Raw genomic sequence first — 27,773 nt, forward strand, 5'->3', positions numbered from 1 at the left:
AACTTTTCCTTCGTCCCCCTTCCTCGTACCCACACAAAACACACACACACACTGCTGCATCCCAGATCCCACATTCCTTTGGATGTTCTCCTGCCCTCCCCCCATCGCGTGTGCGTGCGCCCCTCTGCCTTTTAAACACAACTTTGTAAGAAAATCCGCTCGGCTTCCCTTTTGTGTGCTGGGAATCGAAGTGGGGAAGGGGAGGGGGTTACGGGCAGGCGGCCGACAAGAGAGCCAGACGTATCCCACCAAAAAGCAGGCGAAATTGGGGGGGGGGGGAGCGGAGATTTAAAAAAACAGATCAACAGATCCAGAAAAGAAAAAGAAAAAGCCACCCCACCGTTTCCAAAAGAAAGAAAGACTTCAGAGGTGATCACAAGAGTTGTGGAAGGAGAGGGTAGAGGAAGAGGAGGAAGAGTAAGTGCCACTTTTTAACAGATTTACCAGCAGCCTATTGCCTGGGCAGTGTTGTTGGAGAACTGCATGTGCTCCGGTCTTTTCGGTTCCCCCCCAGATGTGAGTGTGTCGGTGTGCCTGTGTTTGTAAATCTGCCTTTCCCCTCCCGTGCTCTCGCCGGCCAGCGCTCGTGCAAGTCGGCAGTTGCTCGGGATGCTGCTTCTTGTTGCTGGCAACTCCGCCGCCGCGCTCTCCTGGGGAAGGAGGAGGGAGAAGGAGGGGTGGTTGATGCCGGAGCTGAGTGGGTTGTTCACCCTGGTGGTCTCGCAATATTTTTCTTTCTGGCACCCCCATCCCTCTCCGCCTGCCTGCTTGTTTGTGCACGCTCGGTGCGCCCGGGTCTGGGTGTGTGCGCACCTTTGGTGTCCTCGTGTTCTCCCTTTCACCCTCACCAGCCACACAATAGCCGAATCCTTCCAGCCCCCCTGCACAGTTCTTTGTTACTTAACACTCAGTTACCTAACCTATATCTAACCTTCTCACTCTCCAACTCTCTAATTCCCCAACAACAACCCTCTCTTCTCTCTCCTTTGCACTCCCCCCCTTATATACAAAAACTCCACCCCTTTAAGACCCACCTCCTGCCTTGCCATAGGCCAGGAATCTCCAGCCTTAGCCAAGACAGGCAGGTGACGTCAAGGCATACGTCACATACCTTCCCCCTTTAATAAGTTGTTTTGTGGGGGAAAGCTAAGGTGCTTTTTCCCCAAAACAACTGCAACCAACATCAAGCATTACATTTATCACCACAGTTTAATATAACTACAGTATTCAAATATACTTACACTTCTGCCATACAGGTAAATAAAAACATGCAATGCATAACATTTATCATAACACAACACATAACTGTCCAAACATTTTACATTGCCATATACCATGTACAGAGTCCATAAGTCCTTTAGATGTCATCTTCCGGTCTTCTGGATAAGGCGTCAGCCACACAGTTTATAGTCCCTCTGACCACCTTAACCTCGAAATCATAGTCCTGCAAAAGAAGCGCCCACCTCATCAGTTTACTGTTCTGTGATTTCATAGTCCGCAACCACGATAGAGGTGAGTGATCAGTGCACAAGGTAAAATGTCGACCCCAGACGTAAGCCTTCAACTTCCGGATCGCGAAGATGATCGCCAAACACTCTTTCTCGATGGTAGAAAGATTCTTCTCCCTGGGAAGCAACTTCTTGCTCAGGTACGCCACTGGCTGTTGGTCTCCGCTGTCATCCTGTTGGCACAGTACCGCTCCCACACCGGCATTAGACGCATCCGTGTAGATGATGAACTCTCTGTTGAAGTCAGGAGCATGCAGCACTGGATGGTTGGTTAGAGCATCTTTCAGCTGTCCAAACGCCATCTCGCACTTTTCCGACCAGGAAACGCTGTTGCTGCTCTGCTTCTTTGTCAGGTCTGATAAAGGTGCAGCAATCTCACTGAAACCGGGTATAAACTTTCTGTAATACCCTGCCAGACCTAAAAAGGATCTCACTTTCTTTTTAGTGGTAGGTCTCGGCCAATTCAGGATTGCTTCTACCTTGGCCTCTAAAGGTTTGATTAGGCCTCCTCCCACTATGTGACCTAGGTACTTCATCTCTGAGTTACCTAGCTGACACTTACTAGCTTTAACGGTTAAGCCAGCATCTTTCAATCTTTGTAGCACTAACTCTAGATGATGTAGGTGATCTTGCCAGGTGTTGCTAAAGACCCCTATGTCATCGATATAAGCTACTGTGAAGTCACTAAGCCCTTTCAGAGTATGGTCCATGAGCCTTTGAAATGTTGCTGGTGAATTTCGCAAGCCAAAGCTAAGGACTCGAAATTCAAACAGGCCAAATGGACTGCAAAACGCAGTCTTCTCTTGGTCCTTAGGATCAAATTTCACCTGCCAAAAACCTTTAGTTAGGTCTAAGCAAGAGATGTACCTACACCCCCCAATGGTTTCTAAGCCTGGGTATAGGATATGCATCAGGTTTGATTACTGCGTTTAGCTTTCTGTAATCCATGCAGAACCTCACACTGCCGTCCGGCTTGTCCACCAAAACTATCGGGGCTGACCAAGCACTAGAAGAAGGTACAATAATCTGATCCTTTAGCATTTCATCCAGTTCCTTCCTAACTTTCTCTACATATGGCCCTGTTACTCTATATGGAGTTACAGATTGAGGGGAAGCATTCCCTGTGTCAGTCTTGTGTAACACTCCCTTGGCCACACCAGGTTTGCTTGAGAACACTTCACGATATCTTGTCACTAGTGCTAAAAGACTATTATGTTGTTCAGTGGATAGGGTAGGGCTGATCTGCACATCCTGTGGATTATATTTTTGCTGCCCTCTCCCTTCCCAAAAGGGTAATTCAGGCTCCTCCTTGCCAGCGGCTTTCATTGCAAACAGCACATGGTTGGTCTCTCTGTAATAAGGCTTCAGGGCATTGATATGAACAACTCTCCTGCCTGAACCTTCCTCGTCCTCAATAATATAATTGAGGTAACTCATTTTCTCAACCACTCTGTAAGGACCATCCCATTTAAGTTGTAATTTGTTCCCTTTTATAGGCTTCAGCCTGAGAACATCATCTCCTGGGTTGAACTGACGTTCTCTTGCCTTTCGGTCATACCATTGCTTTTGTTTGGCCTTTTTAGTGGTTAAATTTTCCACAGCTAAATCCATATTCCGCTTTAGGCAATTCATTAGGGAGTCAATATAGGCTACCACGTTTTGTGGATCATCTTCAAAGCATTGCTCACAATTTTGCTTGATCAAATCTAGTGGTCCCCTCACTTGCCTTCCAAATAATAATTCAAAGGGACTGAAGCCAGTGCTCTCCTGGGGTACTGATCTATATGCATAAAGGAGCAGCTGTAACTTTTGGTCCCAGTTATTTGGATTCTCTTGTAAATATGCTCTGATCATTCTCATAAGAGTTCCATTAAATCTTTCTGTTAACCCGTTGCTTTCTGGGTGATAAGGGGAAGTTTCCAGGTGTTTGATCCCACAAATTTGCCATAACCTCTTCATTAGTCTGGATGTAAAAGAGGTTCCTAAATCTGTGATTATCTCAGAAGGAAAACCCATCCTACTCATGTAATTTACTAAGGCTTCTGCTACAGTCTGGGTCTCTATATTACGTAATGGGATCGCTTCTGGATATCTCATTGCATGGTCTACTATAGTTAAAATAAATCTGTTCCCCCGCTTAGTGGCGTTGGGCAATGGACCTATGATATCCACCCCTAGACGTGTAAAAGGAGTTGAAATCACTGGTAATGGGCATAGCTTTGCTCTAGTTTTATCACAGTTAGAGCCCTGTCTCTGACAAATATGGCATCTTTGACAGAAACTCTTAATATGTTTACCCATATCAGGCCAGTAAAAGTTTTGGGCTATTCTTTGTTTGGTCTTGTTAATCCCCATATGAGCTGAGAAAATGTCTGCATGTCCCTTTTCCAGAATCATAGGGCGATATTTCTCAGGCACCACCAACTGTCTCTTAACTTCAGGCCCCCCTTTTGAAATATTATTCAGTTTTTCCCTATAAAGTAAACCACCCTTAATAATAAAACGTTCAGGGCACTCAGGTGATAATTCTTTATCAGTCACCTTTCCAAAACAGTCTTTTAAGGTGGGGTCTGCTGTTTGTTCCTTGACAAAGAGGCTTTTCTGAGGTATTTCAACTGAGAATGCCTCAGGTTGTGGTACAAATTTCTCTGGCTCTTGAGAGTCAGTCTCATTACTGGCTTCACTGTGTACTGATTGTGAACGTGTTACCACCAGGGCACTCTTGACGTGCTTTGTTAAGTCATTACCAATAAGAAAAGGGGTAGGAATCTCAGAAGACACCCCCACTCTCCACAATCCCTTCCAACCTTGATATTCAATTTTCAAATCAGCTACAGGTAGTGAAACTAGTTCTGACCCAATCCCTTTCACAGATAGAGTCTGGTCAGCAATCATACAACTTTGTGGTACTATGTCTGAGTGGCAAATAGAAATTTGAGAACAGGTGTCTCTCAAAGCAGTATAATCATTTTCAAAAACTTTTATCCTGTCCCCAGCAGATTCCAATAAAGCACAGTTGGTCTCTATGTAATAACAGTGGACAACTTCAGCGAGAGGCAGCACCTTCAATGTATCCAATTCGGAGCTCCTGACTGCCTCTGCCTGGGTTTCCATGGTAACAGAACTTTCACTAGAAGAAGCTTGAGGTTTACTCTGAACACAAAATACAGCCTTTGCTTCTTTTACATTAACTTTCTGAGGTGGAATTTCTTTATTTTGCCTAGTATTAAAACATTGTGCAGCAATGTGGCCTTTCTTTTTGCAAATGAAGCAGATTCTCTCCCCCCCATGAGCTTTTCCCATCAAATCTTTCAAGTTTCTCTTTTCCCTCCAAAACTTGTTTACTGTGCTGGCCCAGTTCTGAGGGCTTTTCACTAAAATGACCGCCTACTTTAGTCTGTCTCTGTGCTTGTTCCTTAGAGAACTTTGGGTCCCATGTTTTCCTCACACCTCTACCCTCATAACAACTAGGACCCCTTATTTGAGAAATAAAATCAGCTATTTGTGCAGCGTTTCTAACATCAGTTGGTTTCCGTTCTTGAACTAAATATTTAAGTTCCCCATGGAGCAAGGAATAAAACTGCTCCAGGCCCACAACATTTTTCAATTCCTGAAAAGTTTTTACATTCTCCTGTTCAAGCCACCGATCTAAACATTTTTCTAAGTTAAAACCAAGTTGGGTATAAGATTCATCTGATCTTTTAGTAAGTTTTCTGAACTTCTGCCTAAGATGTTCTGAATTAATGCCAAATCGATTGAAAACCATTTTTTTGAACTCTGAATAATCTTTACTGAGCTCAACTGGCATATCAGCATATATTTCTGCCATTTTCCCACTAATCAGAGACCTTAAAACTACCATTTTCTCTGCTTCTCTGAGGGAAAAATCTGAGGCTGCTCTCTCAAAACTTGTAAGGAACGCTTCAACTGAATCCCCTTGTTTATAGGATGGAAATTTCTTTAAATCTGCTTTTGATAATTGGCTCCCCTCATTTTCCCTATTATTATTATTGTTCTGGTTCATTAATTCCATTCTTCTTATCTCCAATGCTGTTTCTCCAGTTCAAATTGTCTCTCTCTTTCCTCCCTTTCCATCTCCATTTGTCTCATTCTTTCCTCCTTTTCTAAGGCAATCCTTTCTCTTTCTATTTCTAACTGCCTCATTTGAACTTCATGTGCCTGGGCTAACCAAATTTTCCTCAGTTCTGATAACTGTTCACCATTAGCTTCTTCCTGCACTGAGGCAACTCTTCCCTCACCATTTGACTCATCCCCAGACCAGTCTGACATTGCTTGGTCTCTTTGTTCATTCACTTCTGCCATTTGACTGCGGGTGAGAGGCATTTTACTAACTTAAAAAGGCTCCTATCAATTTCCACGCCTCTGTTTAAAAATACTTTTCTTCTTGCTGTGCTTTAGGTCTGACACTCTTTAACAGGGTATACCAACAGATACGGCTAGGCTTGTTACTGTAGTCTCTAATGGCTTCTGCCCCTTCACTGGGCCTCTTGCCAGATTTAGAGCTACTTTAATTTTCTGCCCTTGGCTCTACTTCCAAATCCACCACAGCTTCACCTTCTCTCAGGTTCTGTAGTTCACTAGAGAAATCCCAAATCTATGCTGCCCTTGGTCTGTCTGTCCCTTCCGAGTTCTCCTAACTCTGGACCCTCAGACCAAGTCACAACAGCCTCCTACTTTGGGTCAATCTCCCTCACAAAATGGACCTTCTAGAGCTCATTAGTCAGTTCCCTCACTCTGAAGTTTAGGTGCCTCTCTACTAGATCTGCTCCCCCCTGGAGACAAATCCTAGAGAGTTACCCACACCCCACTTCAGGTGCACCTAACTGAAATCCTTTTGCTCTGGTCACACTAGCCAAGGCTTTTCTGGACAACTGGGCAACTGGACAACTCGTATCCCACCCGCTGGCACCAGTTTTGTCGCGACTGCCACCTCCTCCTACGTCACCACAAGAGATGACAGGTCACGATGATTCACACACACACACACTTCGCTGCCACCAACCACACATAAACCTGACACTTCAGACTTAGTGTGGATTTCAAAATAAAAATGATGTTTTATTGAATACAAAAATAAAAAGGAAATCACTGAGTAAATGAATCACTTGTCACACTATATTTATCAGACCTTAACCCTGCACAGTTCTTTGTTACTTAACACTCAGTTACCTAACCTATATCTAACCCTCTCACTCTCCAACTCTCTAATTCCCCAACAACAACCCTCTCTTCTCTCTCCTTTTCACTCCCCCCCTTATATACAAAAACTCCACCCCTTTAAGACCCACCTCCTGCCTTGCCATAGGCCAGGAAACTCCAGCCTTAGCCAAGACAGGCAGGTGACGTCAAGGCATACGTCACAATAAGCACCAATTAGGCAGCTTTAAAATGACTGTGATACTCAGCTCCTTCTAGACATTTACTGGTGTGGTTACAAACATGGTGAAGTCAAGAGAATGGTCCAGGAAGACAAGAGAAGAGGTGATTTGTCTTCACAGGAAGGGCAATGGCTATAAGAAGATTGCAAAGAAGTTAAACTTACCAAGAGACACCATAGGAAGCATCATTCGCAAATTCAAGGCAAAGGGCACTGTTGAAATGCTACCTAGTCGTGGAAGAAAGAAGATGCTGACTTCGACTGCTGTGCGCTACCTAAAGCGTAGAGTGGTGAAAAGTCCCCGTGTGACTGCTGAGGAACTGAAAAAAGATTTGTCAGATGTGGGTATAGAAGTTTCAGCTCAGACAATAAGGTGCACACTGCGTAATGAAGGTCTCCATGCCAGAACCCCCAGGCGCACCCCCTTGCTGTCTCCCAAGAATAAGAAGAGTCGACTGCAGTATGCCAAAAGTCATGTGGGCAAACCACAAAAGTTGTGGGATAGTGTTCTGTGGACTGATGAAACAAAATTAGAACTGTTTGGGCCCATGGATCAACGCTATGTTTGGAGGAGGAAGAACAAGGCATATGACGAAAAGAACACCTTGCCTACTGTGAAGCATGGCGGAGGGTCACTAATGCTTTGGGGCTGTTTTGCTTCTGCAGGTACAGGGAAGCTTCAGCGTGTACAAGGTACCATGAATTCTCTTCAGTACCAGGAGATATTGGATGAAAATGTGATGCAGTCCGTCACACACCTGAGGCTTGGGAGACGTTGGACCTTTCAACAGGACAATGATCCCAAGCATACCTCCAAGTCCACTAGAGCATGGTTGCAGAGGAAAGGCTGGAACATTTTGGAGTGGCCATCGCAGTCACCAGACTTAAATCCGATTGAGAACCTCTGGTGGGACTTAAAGAAAGCAGTTGCAGTGCGCAAGCCTAAGAATTTGACTGAACTGGAGGCTTTTGCCCATGAAGAATGGGCAAAGATACCCGTAGATCGCTGCAAGACACTTGTATCAAGCTATGCTTCACGTTTAAAAGCTGTTATAACTGTAAAAGGATGTTGTACTAAGTACTAAGATTGAATGTCACTTGGGGGTTGAATAAAAACTAATAATGATGTGAGCACAGAAAAGACATTTGTGGTTATTTCATTATAAACTTAAGGTTATATTTCTCTGACCTACAAGTGCCTCTTTCATGTAAATGTAAGCAAGATGACTGAATGATCAAAATCAATGTCAAAATGGCCAAAACATTCAATTTCAGTGGGGGTTGAATAATTTTGAACACAACTGTATGGCCCTCAAGCGGCTTCTGTCTGGCCCGCCGGACATCAAAACCATTTATAGCTTCTTGTTTAAAGTTGATCAGTTGCTTATCTTTAACATATTGCAAAAAACGTCTTTAGTATTTGTGAAGATTAACAAGTTAAAAATAAAAACAATCATAACATCACTGTTTCATTGTCTTTTTAAGTAAAGTTGGTTCAACCCCCGAAAACAGTTCAGATTTTTCATGTGGCCCCCCTATATAAATTAATTGCCCACCCCTGATGTAGGGGGATGGTAAGAAAAGCTAAAGCACAGCATGAATTTAGGCTTGCTAGAGAGTTTAAAGATAATAAAAGGGGATTTTTAAAGTTCTGTCAGCATTAAAAGGAAAAAAAAGGAAACAATAGGGTCTCTGCATGGAGATGATGGCCAATCACTAACAGGAGACAAGGAAATAGGCGGAACTACTCAACACCTTCTTTGCCTCAGTTTTTTTCAAAAAAGGAAAATAGTGCTCAACCTGAGGGAGGAAGAGCAGGTGAAATGCAGTGCGGGAAATGTAGCACAGAAGAGGTAGAGAAGTAGTACAGGATTACCTGGCTACCGTGGATGAATTTTAGTCTCCTGGGCCAGACGAATTCCATCCAAGGATATTAAAAGAACCGGCAGAAGTAATATCAGCACCATTGGCAATAATCTTTGAGAATTCTTGGAGAACAGGGGAAGTCCCCACAGATGGGAGGATGGCAAATGTTGTCCCTATCTTCAAAAAGGGAGAAAATAAGACCCAAATAATTATCACCCCATCATTCTGAAATCAATTCCTGAAAGATTCTAGAGAAGATCATTAAGCAGACAGTTTGTAATTACAATGGTGCCTCGCATTGCGATGTTAATTCGTCCGAAAAAATCGCTGTTGCACAAAAACGTCGCAATGCGAAATAAAAAAGCCCATAGAAATGCATTAAAACGCGATTAATGCGTTCCTATGGGCTTGAAAACTCACAGTTCAGTGAAGATCCTCCATAGCGCAGCCATTTCCGGTGCCTCTTAAGCAAGGAATTTGTCCCAGAAAACAGCGGGCAGCCATGTTTTTTCCCAGTGGCCATTTTGAAACCGGCAATCAGCTGTGCGAAATGGCCGCTTGAAAATACCCCATAGGGAACATCACAAAGCGATCGCTTTTGCAATAGCAAAAAGTTTGTCGCAAATCGATTTCGTCGCTAAACGGAGAGATCGCTATCCGAGGCACCACTGTACATACATCTTTCTTTGGTGTCATTTCTAGAAGGTATTGTAAGTCTTCATAAAATTGGTCAATATCAGTCTCAGCATTGGTAGTTGGTGCATAAACTTGAATTACTGTGATGTTGAAAAGTCTGCCTTGGATTTGTATTGAAATCATTCTATCATTTTTGAGATTATATCCCATTACAGCTTTTCCCACTCTTTTGTTGACTATGAGGGCGACTCCATTCCTTCTATGGCTTTCTTGCCTACAATAGTCGATATGATAATCATCTGAATTGAACTCGCCCATTCCTGTCCATTTGAGTTCACTGACGCCCAGGATGTCAATGTTGATTCTTGCCATCTCTTGTTTGACCACATCCACTTTATCAAGGTTCATAGATCTTACATTCTAGGTTCCTATTAGTATTTTTCTTTGCAGCATCAGACTTTCCTTTCACTTCCAGGCACGTCCACAGCTGAGCGTCCTTTCGGCTTTGGCCCAACCACTTCATTAGCTTTGGAGCTACTTGTACTTGTCCTCCCCTCTTCCTCAGTTGGATGTTGGGTGCCTTCCAACCTGAAGGGCTCATCTTCCAGCGTCATATCTTTTAGCCTTTTGTTTCTGTTCATGGGGTATTCTTGACAGAGTTGCAGTGTACTGTACCAGGTGTGCCAGCTGACACTAACAAGTAGAATTTCCCAGATTTATGAAGTTACCAGTCAAGGAGACAGTATTTATAGCAGAGAAATTGTATTGAATCAAGGTTGTTGCAGGATATATACATATACATACAGCTTTGTCCTTGTTTCCAGTCCAGTGGTCATGCACAGCAATTCCAATAGAGTTCAGGCGTAAATCAGTTCAGAGTCCTTGTAAATCAACTCAGCAGTCAGAGTCCATATACAATGGTGCCTCGCTTAGCGATGTTAATGCATTCTGAAAAAAACATTGCCAAGCAATTTCATCGCTAAGAGAAAGAGAAAAGCCCATAGAAATGCATTAAAACGTGATTAATGCATTCCTATGGGCTTGAAAACTAACCTTATGCGAAAATCCTCCATAGGGGCGGCCATTTTTGGTGCCTCTAAAGCGAGGTAAAACAGCGGGGGCCATTTTGTTTTTCCGGTGGCCATTTTGAAACTGCCGATCAGCTGTTTAAAAAGGGTCACTTTGCCATGATCGCTTCACCGCGATCATCGCAAAGTGAATTTTCTCCATAGGGATCATCACAAAGCGATCGCAAAAACCCCATCGATAACCAATTTCATCGCTCAACGGAGCAATCACTAAGCAAGGCACCACTGTCATTCAGTCCAGGAGTCAGAGTCCTTCTCCAAGATTCTTCACAACGACACAGCACCTTCCACCACCACGACCACCACCACCACACTACCACAGAGTGTGTGATCTGAGGCTGCTTGTTTTATCCCAGGGCTAGCCAATCCTAGGTTTTCTTTCTCAGCTGATACAAGTCTTGTATTACCACAGCTGTATAAATTCTTACTTTACTTATTTTCTTAGCATGGATCCTTATAATTACTTACAGCATTTTTGCTCTTTACAACTGCTTAGCACAAAACTGTATTAACAATTCCTCCAGGTTTATATCAAACCTGTCAATTCTTGGCAAAGATACTGGAGTGGCTTGCCAATGCCTGCTCCAGGTGGAGCGTGTTTAGTCAGAACTCTCCACTATGACCTGTCCGTCTTGGGTGTCCCTGCACGGCACGGCCCATAGCTTCCATGAATTACTCAAGCCCCTTCGCCACAGCAAGGGAGCAGTCCTTGAAGGGGGCCATGATAGCCATGTTTAAATCTTTGAAAGGTTGTCATGTTGAAGGTGGGGCAGGTTTGTTTTTCCAGGGCTCCAGAGACTAGGACACAGAACAATGGTTTCAAACTACAGGAAAAGAGATTCCATCTGAACATTAGGAAGAACCTCCTGATGGTCGGAGCTTTCCGGTAGTCAAATAGGATGGCTTGAAGGCTGGCAGAGTCTCCTCCTTTAGAGGCTTTTAAGCAGAGGCTGGATGGCCATCTGTTGGGAGTGCTTTGATGGATGTTCCCACATGGTGGGGGTTGGACTGGATGGCCTCTGAACCTTGTCTAAGAATAGACTCTAGATAGAACATACAAATAATCCCAAAATAATACAGTGGTGCCTTGTGAATACATCGTCTAGCAAAAAGCGTTTCCCCATTGGAATGCACTGAAACCCATTTAATGTGTTCCAGTGGGAAAAATCGTCGTCGTCCAGCGAAGATCGCCCATAGGAAAGCCATTTTGCGAAGCGCAGACTGAGCTGTCAAAATCATCATCTTGCGAAAAAACAGTCTGCGAATATAGACCAAATAATCGTGCAGGGAAATTCCCCCATAGAAAACGTTGGTCGTTATAGTGATCACAAAAACTCATCATCATGCAGATTCTTTGTTTTGCGGGTTAATCATCTAGTGAGGTACCACTGTAACCACAATTCCAATTAGAACATTCTGTAGGGTGAAGGAATCCAACATCCATGAAGTTATCCAAGATTCTGATCCCATACTAGTCCTTTTGAGGCATCTGGTACATACAACATGTTTGATTTACATACGCACACATGCCACCATGATGCAGGAGCATCCTATCAGTGGCTAACCTCTGTTGCAAAACCATATACTTCAGGGAAACTACTTCAGCCTTTAATTTTGTTTGTATCTCCATAGTAACATTCTCCAAGAGATCTATGGCTCCTGAAGTGTTAAATACAAATTCTGCCAAGATGGAAATGTCTTTATAGTTTTCTGCCACCCTTACTGCTGGAAAAAGGCTCCTTCCTACTTGAGTTGAGCATTTGAAGGCCTCCGGAGAAGGCCTCGGTGACATCTCTGGTTTGAGTAGAATAATTTGTACAGTGGTGCCTCGATTTACGAACGTCCCAATTTGCTACCATTTTGAGTTACGACCAGCTCCAACTGTGGCCAGAACTTCGAGTTACAACCAAAAATAGACAGAGGGAAAAGGTGGGGGATTCACATTGCTACCTGTTGGAAGGTGAAGAGGCTGTTTTTTTGTAGCTCTTTCACCCCAGCAGTTAGAGAGTGTACAATCAGAGGACACTTTGGACTGCCTGGTTAGGTAAGATGCTGCTTTCTGCTTTTTTAAAACTGTTCTGGGTGGGTTTTGCAGCGTGGTTTTGGACTGAGGGGATTACGTTTCTGTGCTGTGATGGGTCTTACTTGTTTTTTGAGTTTTCCCCCCATTTCCGATGGGTCTTGGAGGGTTTGCTTGGTTTGTTGATTTTTCCCCCCTCCATTTCTGATGGGCCTTGGAGAGTTTGATTTTTCGGGTTTTTTCCCAGTCCAATGGGTCTTGGGGAGTTAGTTTGCTATTTGGGTTCCCCCCCATTTCTGATGGGTTTTGGGGGGTTTGCTTCTATTTTCGTTTTCCACCATTTCCGATGCATCTTCCACGTTTGGCTTGTTTTCTGCTTTGCTTTATTTGCATTTCTGATGGGTCTTGCACACTTGGCTTGCTTTCTCCTTTGCTTTTTTGCATTTCTGATGGTTCTTGCATGCTTGGCTTGCTTTCTGCTTTTTTCCCATTTCCGATGGGTCTTGGGGGCTTGGATTTTTTTGGTAATTTTTTTCTTCAGCTGGAATGGATTAATTCATTTCAGTGCATTTCAATGGGAAATGGTGCTTCGACATACAACCATTTTGAGTTATGACCATCTTACAGAATGGATTAAGTACATAAGTCAAGATATCACTGTATCTGATTTAATTCATTATTCAAGAAGGGCACTTTGGGCAGTGGAATCTGTCCAAGGTCGTCTGTCATGAAGACAGATGCAAAAAACTCATTTAATTTCTTTGCAATCTCCAAGTCCCCCTTTCCCTCCCTTTTCCCTCCCTCAACATCCAGAGGGCCAGCCACTTCTGTGGCAAGTTTCCTGCTTCTAACATATTTAAATACAGTGGTGCCCTGCATCGCTATAAGGAAACATCGCTAAATGGGATGGAAAATGCCATTGGAACACATTAATTAGTTTAATGCGTTCCAGTGGCTTCAATACTCACCGTTTAGCGAAGTTTCCTCATACCGCCCCCATTTTTGCGCCCTCAGTAAGCAAGGGCAGTGTGCGAAAATGGTTGCGGCGGCCATTTTGGGTCACGCGGTGGCCATTTTGGAGCCGCCGAACAGCTGATTTCCCGGCGTCGCAATTCGAAGATCGGTAAGCAAAACATTTACCGGTCTTCGCAATGTGAGTTTTGCCCATTGGGGCTGCCAGTATGCCTTCGCATTAGCGATCCCAAAAAAGGGATCGCTATGCGAATTCATCGTTGTACGGTGCGCTTGTTAAGCGAGGCACCACTGTGTTTATTATTCCTCTTTATATTGCTGGCCATACATTCCACAAAGTCTTTCAGTTCTGTACCATCTTTTTTTGCCAGGGCTTGTGTTCCTTTTTATTTTCCTCATTTGGGAAGGATTTAAATTTACGGAAGGACCCCTCCTTTCCCTTCAAAGTCTTTCCAATTCTGCTTGTTAACCAGCCACATTCCTGGACTTAGTTGACCTCCTTTTTTTCGGTATACACTTCGGCTGGGCCTCTACTACTAATAACAAGCCTTGGCTAAATAGAGAAGTGCGCCTTTTATTAAAAGCCAGAAATGCTGCTTTTCATTCTGGTGATGAACTACAGTACAGAGAGGCTAGAGCTAAACTGAAAAGGGGCATTAAGGATGCCAAAGCTATGTACAGCCAGAGAATTGAACAACACCTTGAAAGTTCTGACACTCGCCGAGTGTGGCACGGCCTAAGACAAATCACTGGTCAGAGTAACAAAAACAGTCTGTGTAGCAGCAGTGATTTTTTGGCTGAGCAGTTAAATCAATTTTTCAGCCGTTTTGAGGTGGAAACAGGAACAACCATTATTCCAGCACCTACTGTCTATAATACATCACTAGAATCTACCATCAACAGACAACCACTAGTACTGCAGATTTCAGATGTGAGACGCGCTTTCCAGAATATTAATGTTCGAAAGGCAGCTGGACCAGATGGAATCATGGGACGAGTTATTAGGGGCTGTGCTGCAGAATTAGCTGGAGTTTTTACGGATATTTTCAATCTATCCTTGTTGCAGTGTTCAGTCCCCACTTGCCTGAAGACATCTATTATAGTGCCAGTCCCCAAGCAGTCAGCTGTGGTATCTCTCAATGATTACAGACCAGTAGCTTTAACATCTGTTGTTATGAAATGTTTTGAGAGATTGGTGCTGGATTACATTAAGGCTAGTCTTCCACCTTCTTTGGACCCATGGCAATTTGCATACGGGAAAAATAGATCTACTGATGATGCTGTGTCCATTGTACTCCATACTGTATTGAGCCACTTAGAACATCAGGGAACTTATGCGAGGCTGTTGTTTGTGGATTATAGCTCTGCTTTTAATACCATTCTACCAAATAGGTTGTTTTTTAAAATGATCAACCTGGGATTACCTCATGAGATATGCATGTGGATAAAGGATTTTCTGACAGATAGGCCACAGTCAGTAAGGATGGGATCTCACCATTCTTCTACCCTGGTACTAAGTACAGGAGCTCCCCAGGGCTGCGTGCTAAGTCCCTTCCTCTATTCCCTGTACACACATGATTGCACCCCACTGTATAACACCAATGCAATTATTAAATTTGCGGATGATACGACAGTGGTGGGGCTCATAAATAAGAACAATGAGTCTGCTTATAGAAAGGAAGTACAAAGGTTGATACTTTGGTGTAAAGAAAATCATCTCACACTTAACATCAAAAAAACTAAAGAACTCATAATTGATTTTAGGAGGAAGAGATATGTACATTTACCACTGTACATAAACGGTGAGGAAGTGGAGAGAGTTGGTAGTTTTAAATTTCTGGGTACTTACATCTCAGAGGACCTCTCATGGACTATAAATGCCAACATGCTAATGAAGAAGGCACAGAAGAGGCTGTATTTCCTGAGAATGCTCGGCAAGTTAAATTTATCTCAGCATTTGCTTCTGTCATACTATCGTAGCACCATTGAGAGTGTCCTAACCTATGGCATTCTGGCATGGTTTGGGAGTAGCTCTGTAGCGGACAAAAAAGCTCTACAGAGAACCATTAAAATTGCCCAGAATATCATCGGGCTCCAGCTACCAACCCTGGATGACATCTTCACATCCCGCTGTCTAAGGAAATCACATAGCATCCTGAGAGACTCTTCCCATCCTGCTTATAACTTTTTTGAACTGTTACCATCTGGCAGAAGATATAGAACAATTAAGACTCGGACCACACGTTTTCTCAATAGTTTTTATCCCAGAGCTATAATTGCAATTAATAATGAGCTTAAAGACCATCAGTAGTGAATAATTAGTTGGACTGTGTAACTTGGCCTGCGGTGTAGATGTTTGTATTTTTAGTGGGGGACTTTTAGTGGGTGGGGAGTGTTTGGGAATTTTATGTGTGTGCATGTGTCTGGTCTCTGGGTGTCTGTGAATTTCGTTGTATGTGTATATACTTACAATGACAATAAATTATTATTATCATTACTATGGTTGTTTTAAGCAGACTCCATGGCCTCTGGAGAGCTTTTCCTTTCTTTTTTAATCTTCTCTTTCAACTTCTTTATAATTTGCTTCCTTGTCTGAGGGAAGTATGCCCTTCAGAAATCGAGTGCTTTTCTTTCTGGAGATTTGCTTGACATTCTCTCTCATGCAAGGTGAAAAGGTTGACAGCTGGGTCACTATTCCCTAGTGACTCAGTGACGTTCCCATCCCTAACCAGGTCCTGAGTACCACACAATAGTAAACCCAGAGTCACCTTTCCTCTGTTGGGGTCCATGAGAATTTGCTCCAAGGAAGAGTCCTTTAGCGTCAAGAAACCCAGTCTCTCTTGACATGAGCATGTATTGACCCAGTCGATGTGAGGACAATTGGAGTTCAACATGATTACAATCCTGTCCCTTTTGGACACCTCCCTTATTTCTCTCTGCATTTCAAATTCCCCCCCTGGAGGTTGATACCCCCCCCTTCCAACTATCACATTGTTCCTTGGCCCGGCAGTTTAACCCACAGCGATTCTATGATGGAGTCACCCTCTCTGTCCATCTCCATTCTGCTGGACTCTACCCCTTCTTTGACCTAGATGGCCACCCCACCTCCAACATGCCCCTCCCTATCCCTCCTATCAAGTTCATAGTCTGGGGTTGCAGCATCCCACTGGTTCTCCAAATCCCACGAGGTCTCCATTACGGCCACTATATCAGTCTTATATCTATCCTCCAAATGTTCCAGCTCTCCCATCTTTGCTCAGACACTTCGGGCATTTGCTTAAAATCACCTGCATATAGGGGTCCCCCAAGAAGGGCTGCTTGTTTGCTTCTCCTTCCAGTGGACCAACAATCCCATCCCATCATGCTCCCAGTCCTATTTCCTCCACTGTTGCCACTTTGTTGTTCTCTTCCATCTACACCCTCATTCCACAGGGTTGAGAAGTCCCAAAATGAACACCACTCGGATCCTGTCAGCTTATCCCCGGGATTCAGTTTAAAAGCTGCTCTGCCACTTTTTAATGTCACGCCCCAGCAGTTCAGTTCCGTATTTATTCAAGTGAAGCCTGTCCCTCTTTTACAAACCCGGCTCCTCCTAAAATATTCCCCAGTGCCTGATTAATCTAAACCCCTCCCCTTGACACCACCGACTCAACCACACATTCAGACCCATGAGCTCTGCGTGCCCTACCTGGCCTCCCTTCATTACTCCTCCCTCCAAAAGGTCCCTCAGGAACATCCTCCGGTCTGGGCTAATCCCCTGCCTGGTTCTCTTCCCTTGCCTTTTTGGCTATCTTTCCTTCCTCTTCCATGACCCAGGTGGAGCCTGAACAGATCATTCTTTATTCCTGTAGATTTTGGAAGTGATTCTTTCTCTTATTTTTCTAATCCAACAGATGATGGACAGAAGAAAAATTGCCCAGCAGCATCTGGTGCAACCTGGGCAGGAACTCATAATCAAGCAAGAAAACAGAGAACTGAAAATAGGAATGGTCAGGCATGGACTTCACATGAAAGAAGTGTCAGAGGGGAGAAACCACGTCAATGAATGTCACCTCAGTAGACATCAAAGAACACATGCAGGAGAGAAATTTTGTCCATGTATGGAATGTGGAAAGAGCTTCCGTCACAGTAGTAACGTTAGGAAACATGAAAGAAATCATAGTGGGGAGAAACTGTATAAATGCATAGAATGTGGAAAGAGCTTTAATCAGGGTTCTGCCCTCTGTATTCATCAAAGAATTCACACTGGGGAGAAACCACATAAATGCATGGAATGTGGAAAGAGCTTTATTCGTAGTTGTCATCTTAGGTCACATGAAAGGACTCACTCTGGGGAGAAACCACATAAATGCATGGAATGTGGAAAGAGCTTTAGTGGCATTGGTCACCTTAGGTTACATCAAAGGATTCACACTGGGGAGAAACCACATAAATGCATGGAATGTGGAAAGAGCTTTAGTGGCAGTGGTACCCTTAGGTTACATCAAAGGACTCACACTGGGGAGAAACCACATAAATGCATGGAATGTGGAAAGAGCTTTAGTCAGAGTGGTCACCTTAGGTCACATGAAAGGACTCACTCTGGGGAGAAACCACATAAATGCATGGAATGTGGAAAGAGCTTTAGTCAGAGTGGTCACCTTAGGTTACATCAAAGGACTCACACTGGGGAGAAACCACATAAATGCATGGAATGTGGAAAGAGCTTTAGTGGCAGTGGTCACCTTAGGTCACATGAAAGGACTCACTCTGGGGAGAAACCACATAAATGCATGGAATGTGGAAAGAGCTTTAGTCAGAGTGGTCACCTTAGGTTACATCAAAGGACTCACACTGGGGAGAAACCACATAAATGCATGGAATGTGGAAAGAGCTTTAGTGGCAGTGGTGCCCTTAGGTTACATCAAAGGATTCACACTGGGGAGAAACCACATAAATGCATGGAATGTGGAAAGAGCTTTAGTCACAGTGGTCACCTTAGGTTACATCAAAGGACTCACACTGGGGAGAAACCACATAAATGCATGGAATGTGGAAAGAGCTTTAGTCAGTGTGGTCGCCTTAGGTCACATCAAAGGACTCACACTGGGGAGAAACCACATAAATGCATGGAATGTGGAAAGAGCTTTACTCAGAGTGGTCACCTTAGGTTACATCAAAGGACTCACACTGGGGAGAAACCACATAAATGCATGGAATGTGGAAAGAGCTTTAGTCACAGTGGTAACCTTAGGTTACATCAAAGGATTCACACTGGGGAGAAACCACATAAATGCATGGAATGTGGAAAGAGCTTTAGTGGCAGTGGTGTCCTTAGGTTACATCAAAGGACTCACACTGGGGAGAAACCACATAAATGCATAGTATGTGGAAAGAGCTTTATTGAGAGTGGTCACCTTAGGTCACATCAAAGGACTCACACTGGGGAGAAACCACATAAATGCATAGTATGTGGAATGAGCTTTATTGAGAGTGGTCACCTTAGGTCACATCAAAGAACTCACACTGGGGAGAAACCACATAAATGCATGGAATGTGGAAAGAGCTTTATTTGTAGTTCTCATCTTAGGTCACATGAAAGGACTCACATTGGGGAGAAACCACATAAATGCATGGAATGTGGAAAGGGCTTTAGCAGCAGTGGTACCTTTTGGTTACATCAAAGGATTCACACTGGGGAGAAACCATATAAATGCATGGAATGTGGAAAGAGTTTTAGTCATAGTGGTCACCTTAAGTTACATCAAAGGACTCACAGTGGGGAAAAAACATATAAATGCGTGGAATGTGGAAAAAGCTTTATAGGGAGTAGTGCCCTTAGGAGTCATCAAAGAACTCACACTGGGCAGAAATCACATAAATGCATGGAATGTGGAAAGCTTTTACAAAATTCATGTAAAAGAAAAAGATGGATGTTCTAAGTCTAACTGATGTAATAAAAACAAGTAGTGAGAGAAAAGCTGTCTTTACACTCATAAATAATAAAACTAATAATTGAGTTTTAAAATGGATGCCAATGAATATATATTCGGTATTATTTATGATATAACTATTATTATAATTATGATATATTTTTATTAGTTAGAGACCAAATTGCTAACATGCACTGGATTATGGAGAAAGCCAGAGAGTTCCAGAAAAACAATTACTTCTCCTTTATTGATTATGCAAAAGCCTTTGACTGTGTGGACCACAACAAACTTATGGCAAGTCCTTAACGAAATGGGATTACCTGACCACCTTATCTATCTCCTGGGAAATCTATACGTGGGACAAAAAGCAAGAGTTAGAACTGGGTATGGAACAACTGGTTGGTTCAAAATTGTAGAAGGGGTACGACAAGGTTGTATGTTGTCCCCCTCCTTATTTAACTTCTATGCAGAATACAGCATGTGAAAGGCTGGACTGGAGGAATCCCAAAACAGAATTAAGATTGCCGGAAGAAATATTAATAGCCTCAGATATGTGGATGATACTACTCTGATGTCAGAAAGTGACAAGGATTTAAAGAACCTCTTAATGAGTGTAAAAGAGGAGAGGGCCAAAAATGGTCTGAAGCTCAACATCAAAAGAAAAACTAAGATCATGGCCACTGGTCTCATCACCTCCTGGCAAATAGAAGGGGAAGATATGGAGGTAGTGACAGATTTTACTTTCTTGGGCTCCATGATCACTGCAGATGGTGACAGCAGCCACGAAATTAAAAGACGCCTGCTTCTTGGGTGGAAAGCGATGACAAACCAAGACAGCATCTTAAAAAGCAGAGATCTCACCTTGCTGACAAAGGTCCGTATAGTCAAAGCTATGGTTTTTCCTGTAGTGTTGTATGGAAGTGAGAGCTAGACAATAAAGAAGGCTGACTGCCGATTAGGCATCTTTCAGTCTCAAGAAACTGGTAACGTGCTCTGTATGGAGGAGTTGGAACAGCGTCTAGTGTGGCTGAGGAGGCTGATTCAAGAGTGACAATCCCTTCCACAGTGAGGACAAATACAATCTGTCCCCTGTCCAGCTTCCTGATTTTGCTGCTTTCGGAACTGCTTCTTTGCCTCGGCCTGCTGGACAAGGGTCTCTTCAAATTGTGAGAGGCCATGATGCACCGCCTGCCTCCAGGCTGAATGCTCGTATGTCAGGATTTCCATCTGTTGAGGTCCCTTCCTAAGACCTTCAGATCCTGCTTGCAGATATCCTTGTATTGCAGCCGTGGTCTCCCTCTGGGGAGATTTCCCTGCACTAATTCTCCATACAAGAGATCTTTTGGAATCTGACCATCAGCCATTCTCACAACATGCCCAAGCCAACGTAAACTTTGCTGTTTCAGTAAAGTATACATGCTAAACATTCCAGTTCATTCTAGGACTACTCTGTCTGGAATTGGTCTAGGCGATGGGCCTCCCCTTAGTATCTTACCAGACAAATTTGCAGCATTTTCTAAATCTAAAGTGGAGGCCATCCGCCGGGTACGTTCTCCTTTTTCGGGCACAGTGAGTCGAGCAGAGATGTCCAGTGCTCTGCCTTGCCTGCTGATAATTGATTATTTTCAGCCAGTGACACCAGCGGTTGTGGACAAGGCAATTGATCGCTGTTGTGCCACCACCTCCTCCCTTGACCCATGTCCAGCTGACCAGCTGCAGGCTCTTTTGGATGAAACAAACGTTCATTCCAGTCGGGATTCAGGCCATGCCATGGTACAGAAATGGCATTGGTCCTGTATAAGGATCTGTGGAGGGAGGCTGACAGGGGAAAAACCTCCCTGTTGGTCCTCCTCAACATCTCAGCCACTTTTGATACCATCGACCACAGTATCCTCCTGAGGAGGCTTTCCAAGTTGGGAATTGGTGGCCTGGCATTTGCTTGGCTTAAATCCTTCTTGGAGGACCACCCTCAGAGAGTACAGCTTGGGGAGAGGGCCTCGCCCCCGTTGAGCCTCAATTGTGGGGTCCCGCAGGGCTCGATCATCTGTTTCACTCTGCTTCGAATGTCAAATGGATCTCATGCTGAGCCATCAAAAACTACGGTGCCCTTCATTCCCTCATGAAAGGACCTGATGATGTTAAGGAGTCAAGGTGGACATCCAGTCTTGGGAAGTATTTTTAAAAGGCCATTTCTGCTAACCAAATCAAAGGCCTTTGTGAGGTCTATGGAGGCCACAAAGAGTGGCTGTTGTTCCCTACTATGACCACCAAAGAATTGATGCTTTTGAATTGTGGTGCTGGAGGAGACTCTTGAGAGTCCCCTGGACTACAAAGAGAACAAACCTATCTATTCTGAAGGAAATCAACCCTGAGTGCTCACTGGAAGGACAGATCCTGAAGCTGAGGCTCCAATACTTAGGCCATTGCATGAGAAGAGAAGACTCCATTGAAAAGACCCTGATGTTGGGAAACTGTGAAGGCAAGAGGAGAAGGGAATGACCGAGGACGAGATGGTTGGACAGTGTCATTGAGCTACCAACATGAATTTGACCCAACTCCGGGAGGCAGTGGAGGACAGGAGGGCCTCGCGTGTTCTGGTTCATGGGGTCATGAAGAGTTGGACACAACTTAATGACTGAACAACAACAACCATGAAGAAGGTAGAAAGGGCTACATTTCCTAGGCAGAAGAACTTGAACTTGAATGTCCAATGGGTGACAGCTGACAGGAGGTCTTCCATGCTCCTCATATTTCTGGAGGTTCAATTCATTGTACTTGTGTTTCTTCAGTAAAGCATCAGGTGGCTTTTGATATTTGCTTTCCTGCCGAAAATCTGCATGCAAAAAAAGGGGGAAAATAAGGAAAAAGGGGAAATAAAGATGGAGTTTAAGGATTCCATACTGAATAAATCATCTTTAGGGGCTTTTCTTCCTTTCCGTTCCAAGATTCTCCCTGTTCATCTCAAGATGTCCGGTTAGATGCCCTGTAGGAAAGCATTACTCTGTCAGCCAATATCCCCAATCTCATTCTGGCCTGTTTCCCATTGCATTTTACAGGTTCGAGACGGGTGTGATTCTTTTCCTCCCAGGTGACATACCATGTGTGGTGATCTTCCCTTGTCGCCCCTATTTATTTGGCCTTCACAAGGGATCACACCCTTCTTCCTTCACACTGCCACTCTTCTCCTAATACCAAAGAAGTTATACTCGTGTGCTGCCAAAACTAAGGGTTATAGAACTTAGGAATCAGAGGTTTAATTAAATGGTTCAGAATGCGGCAGCCAGGCTCCTCAGTGGAGTGAGGAAATATCAGCATATCTCCCCCACCCTGGCTGCTCTGCATTGGCTGCCCATTCGTTTCCGCATTGACTTTAAAGTATTAACGACGACGTATAAAGCCCTAAACAGTTTGGGCCTCGATACTTGGCAGAGTTTCTTCTCCCACCTAGTTCTACCCGAATCACCCGACAAAGTTAGCAGGGACAGCTGAGGGGCCTAATGCCGAGAGAGGCCCAGAAAGAAAGAACAAGAAACCGGGCCTTCTCAGCAGTGGCCCCTCAGCTTTGGAACAGCCTCCCAACGGAAATTCGTCTGGCACCCTCGCTGGATGTTTTTAAAAACCATTTGAAAACATGGTTCTTCAGGCAGGCTTTCCCACCAGTCAATTAAACGCATCTTTATTTTTTATTTTTTAATCTTTCCATCTTGGTAATGCTTTTATATAACTGCAAACATTTTTAATGCCCAATGTTTTTAAGATGTTATTTGTTATGTTTTTATCTATGTAAGCCACCCTGAGTAGACCTGGTCTAGAGGGGCGGGGTATAAATTCAATTAAAGTAAATATAAGTAAAAGTAATTAAGTATTCCTTAATTGTCAAACAAATCATAAAGGTAAATCACATAAGATCACTTAAGAACTGTATCAGGTTTTAACACGGATTGGATTATGTATGCAATCACTTTTATTCCAATAACTATGTACTTTCAATCAATATCTTTCTGGTAGTACTAGTAACTTCATTCATGCTTGTTCAATATCTTTAATCTCCATTCCCTCGCCTAACACTCTCAGCTCAAATCCCTAACTTTCTTCTTCTCACTGCTAAACGCTAACTGCCATTCCACATCTCCAACTGTCTCTCTCTGTCTAACTCCGCCCCTCCTGCCCTATCCTTGGCTCCTCCCCGTTGAGCTTCTGTGATGGACAGGCAGGAATGACGTCACCTTTTGGCATTTCGCTACACCATCGAACCCAACATCAGATTACCATTGAAGAGAAAGAAGACAGAAATCACCTCAGGAAATTACGACAATTGTAATAGAAGACTTTGACATTGTAGGCTGGATGGCTGTTTATCAGCCATCTGGTGCAGCTGTGCATCAAAGTGAGGCCTGCTGATGAGGCAGAAGGCTGAGGTGATTCATATGAGTTCACCTGGGGTGAGATTAAAGTTAGCTGATTGGTTACCTCTACTACGATTCTACAGAGGAAGACAGATGTGGCGTGGAGAGTGTGGAGATTTCCTGGAGGACATGCTGTTGGAGCACTTTGTAAAAAGACTGTAGATACTGTAATGTAAGCTTCGAAGAAGAAGCTGATGCCTCGTCTTTTTCTTCACTGAGAGGAGAAAGGAGGCTGGTGGTACCCCTGCTTTGCTCAGTGCACCCCACAAATACGTGACACAAGTTCTGCGTCCAGCACGCTTCCACTGCAGAAGAAAGCATGTGACTTGTGGGTCCTGAGGAAGTCCAGAAGTGCTGGGAGTTTTCAGGGGCCCAGAGGAGGTGAGAGTTCCTGCCTGTCAAGACCAGGAGAGGAAAGAGGATGGCTAGAGACAGAAGGAAACTAACTTAGACTTCAACGCTGCAATCTAACTCAGCAGCAATGGGAGGATTTCCTCTAGTAAAGTTAAATGGTAAGAACTACATGTCATGGTTCTTAAAAATGGAGGTGTTTTTGAAAAGAGAGAAAACCTGGACTGTAGTTGAAACTCCACCTGATGACCTTGATGAAGATAAGGAGTTAATTTAGAGAGTGGATTGATGGCATAGCCCCTGCACACACCTACTCAGAAATCAGTACCGTTGTTCAAAGTTATTCATGTTGAAGTAAATGTGCAGAGGATTGAGACTTTTGGTGACAATAACCAAACTGATTAAAAACTGTATGTAACACTTCCTTTAAAATAAGCAAAAGGGAGGAAAATCTCAGTCAAGAGGATGGTAACAGGCTGTTCAGCGGTGTTCTCCGAGCAGCATACATCATTAAAACTTTAAAAACATTAAAATAGTCAATATTATAATAATATCCAATATAAAAAAATGATTAAAACATTAATATTAATAAATAAATCCTGCTGCTCCTGTGGCCAGCTAAAGAATATTATTTAATTAAAATGCTGGCTAAACAGAAAGGTCTTTGCCTGGCGCCAAAAAAGCCAACAGTGTTGGAGTGTGTTTTTCCCCTGGATGATCAGGCAGAGAGGAGGGCTAACCCGATCCCTCTCAAGAGCAGATCCTGAGCTGAGGATCAACTGCAGGATGACTCCTTAACCCCCCCTTTTGGCAGCTTCCTTGTTGTGTTGTTTGTGAATACAGACCTTTCTCAAAGGGAGAAGCAGGAGAGAGAAGGGGGTGGACTTTCCTCCTTGGGATCTTTCGTAGTGGAGGCCGAAAGGGAGATCTCCCCAGGACTTCCTGTGGAAGTTGTTCTTCCCGCAGGGCTAAAACCGTTCAGGTCTTTGGGTCCTGAAGGCACAATTCAGGGCCATTGGCTGTGCAAAAGACCTGCCCCTTGCTCCGTCTTCCTAGGGGTTCTCCCTCCTGCCTCCAATTTGTGGCCCTCCTTGGGGTGGAGCAAAGGGGGCTTTGGAAAGAGGGTGAAGGAGCTCCAGTCCTTCCCCATGGAGGGCAGGAGGAAAGAAGGACCGGAAGACAACCCAGCCTCTCCTTCTGGGGCGTTCCCTCTCCCGGTGGGTCTTTGCAGAGTGAATGGCTCTGAAGGGTCTGTTCCAGACCTAGTGATTGTGAAATGCTTTCTTTTACAGCATGAGGAACCAACACCAAGACCCCCCACCCTCGGTTCCCGCCTTTCCCAGCCCCTGTGAAGTTTGGAGTGAGCTCAGTGGGAAGAGCAATGCCTGAGCGAGGCTGGGGGTTGGAAGACAGCAGGCGAGAAAAGTCCTGAGACCTGAACTCTGCCCCCCTTGAGTTGGCAACCCCATAACACAGGGCACTTGGCACGGAGGGCACGGAGGGCCTTTAGGCTTATTTGGTGCTGCTGGGCTCGAGAGGCTGCTTGTGTCTCTTCCTGCTTCCAAGCTGAGATGTTCTTTGAGGCAGGAAACCCGGTCAGTCGACTTGGAAACCGGAAATATAGTCAGTGACGTAATAGGTGCTAAAGTTTTTCCCATGATGTGAGGTTGCTTCTGACCCAGGGTGACCATAAGAGGGATCCGTGAGAGATTATTAAGATGTTCACCATTGCTAACCCACCCCCATGACTTCCCTTGGTTGAGAGGACATTTGAACCCAGGTCCCAACCCTGCACACTTTATAAAGGACACTACCTTGCTACTCATAGGTATGTGAGCTCTTCAAGGAGGAGTTTGCCCTTATTCCCAATCTTCCAAGTCAGCATCCGTGGCTGCAGGGATTTGAACCCAGGTCTCTCAAGATCTGGTCCAACCCTCTGTCCACTACATCGCACTGGCTCTGGTGTTTTCTAGATGTTGATTTTGTCTGCTATTTTTAGTGCAGCATTGGTTTGATTCTTTTTAAGGTTTGTTTTTCCCTTTTAAATGTTGCTTTTCATCGGTCTATGTAATCTGGTTTGGGTCCTTTTTAATGAGAAAGGTGGGGTAAAAATACTGTAGTGGGAGCCTGTGATTGAGTTCACTTTGTAAAAGTAGCAGTTCCCTGTTTTCTACTTGAGTGATGACAAGAGACGATGTTTCTTTAACCAAACCTTTCGTATTGGGAGGTGGGGAGTAGCGCATTTCAACTTCTGAGGTCTAATCAACAATGGTAAACCACCTGGTGTCAGAGTCATTTGTCATAAGTTTCCGTCAATCCGGCGCCATTCCAAAATTCTCGAGATCAGTCGGTTAATCTAGGAACACACACACACACACACACACACACACACACACACACACACACACACACACTCTAGATGAAGCCCTAGGACCTTGCAGGGAGGTAGCATGGGATGTGGGTCTCCCTGCCTCCATGGGTGGGATCTGTACCCCTGAGATCCTCCCTATTCCTTTTGAATCCTTCTCCCCTCTCCTCCCTCCAGAGGTGACCCAGAGGAAAAAAACTGTGTTGCATGAAGGCTGAGCAGCGCAAGCCACAACGAGACACCATCGGCAATGCTCAGAGAAGCAGCCCCCCTCCCTGGACACGGGCAGGGAGCTGGCCATCTCACACACCTCATGCAAATCTCACTCCCACCCCCAATCTGTCCCTCCACCAACCACCTCCATCCATGTCCTGATCCCTGAGGCACCCCAAGAGCCCCGCTCCTCTCCAGGTGTCCTGTTGGGCCAAAGGGGAAGAGGCAGGTGCAGGTAATCCAAATCCGGTTCCTGTTCGAAGGAGCTCCTCCCTCTCCTTTGTAGCTCCAGTGGCCAGGACCTTCTCGGTGGTGTCTCTTGCCCCCTGAGATTCGCTTGGCTCCCTCACTGGAACAAGCTGAAGACTTCCATTTCTTAATTTCCTAAGAGTTACCATCTTGGTTTTTGCTTATCTCCATGTTGTTTAATATCGTTTGTTTTAAATTTAGTTTTATATTCGGAATGTAAGCCGGCCAGAGTAGATTCATTGAATCTAGATGCGTGGAGTAAAAGCCGGATGGATGGATAAATAAATAAATAAATAAATAAATAAATAAATAAATAAATAAATAAATAAATAAATAAATAAATATTAACTTTATTAAACTGTTTGGTTCCAGTTGAGAGAGGGAGAACTATGGCAAAACAAATAACTGCTCTGAACAAAAAAAAAGGTGAACACGGAAGTCAATCTGCTACTTCAAGTTGGGGTGTTAACTGCCTTTTTTAATTCCAAAGGGCAAGATCTAGGCACAAGCACTTTTGGGGTTGTCTCCTTTATCAGGCTGCAATCTGCGGCATATAAAGTTGATAAGGTTATGTTGCCCGGCCCTATTTTTACACCTCAGGTAGATCCCACCTCACCTTGAGACACCATGTAGGACACCGTCCTCATCCATTGATGTAGGTTTTTCACGCTGTCTGGCCATGTTCTGGAGGTTTTTAATCCTAATGTTTTGCCAGTCTCTGTGGCCAGCATCTTCAGAAGACAGGATTCAGAACTCTGTCTGTGCTCTGGTGCAGTTTGTGGGATA

The 27,773-nt window shown here is 44.2% G+C and overlaps 1 protein-coding gene across 6 annotated transcripts in view; it reads left to right on the forward strand.

Moving 5' to 3' along the window:
• LOC140703769 (uncharacterized) overlaps positions 1–27,773 on the forward strand; it is a 132,189-nt gene that overhangs the window by 82,273 nt on the left and 22,143 nt on the right. For 3 of the 6 annotated variants that reach the window (XM_078387560.1, XM_072987320.2, XM_078387559.1), the window contains one exon: positions 17,382–27,331. The exons of the other annotated variants lie outside the window; for them this stretch is intronic. In XM_078387560.1, coding sequence (XP_078243686.1) covers positions 17,382–19,409 — 2,028 coding nt within the window. In that variant the 3' untranslated portion in view covers positions 19,410–27,331. Of the gene's footprint in view, positions 1–17,381; positions 27,332–27,773 lie in introns of those variants that run through there. 6 annotated transcript variants of the gene reach the window in all.

The sequence above is a fragment of the Pogona vitticeps genome, chromosome 2, assembly GCF_051106095.1.
Source record: "Pogona vitticeps strain Pit_001003342236 chromosome 2, PviZW2.1, whole genome shotgun sequence".
NCBI classification, from domain to species: domain Eukaryota; kingdom Metazoa; phylum Chordata; class Lepidosauria; order Squamata; family Agamidae; genus Pogona; species Pogona vitticeps.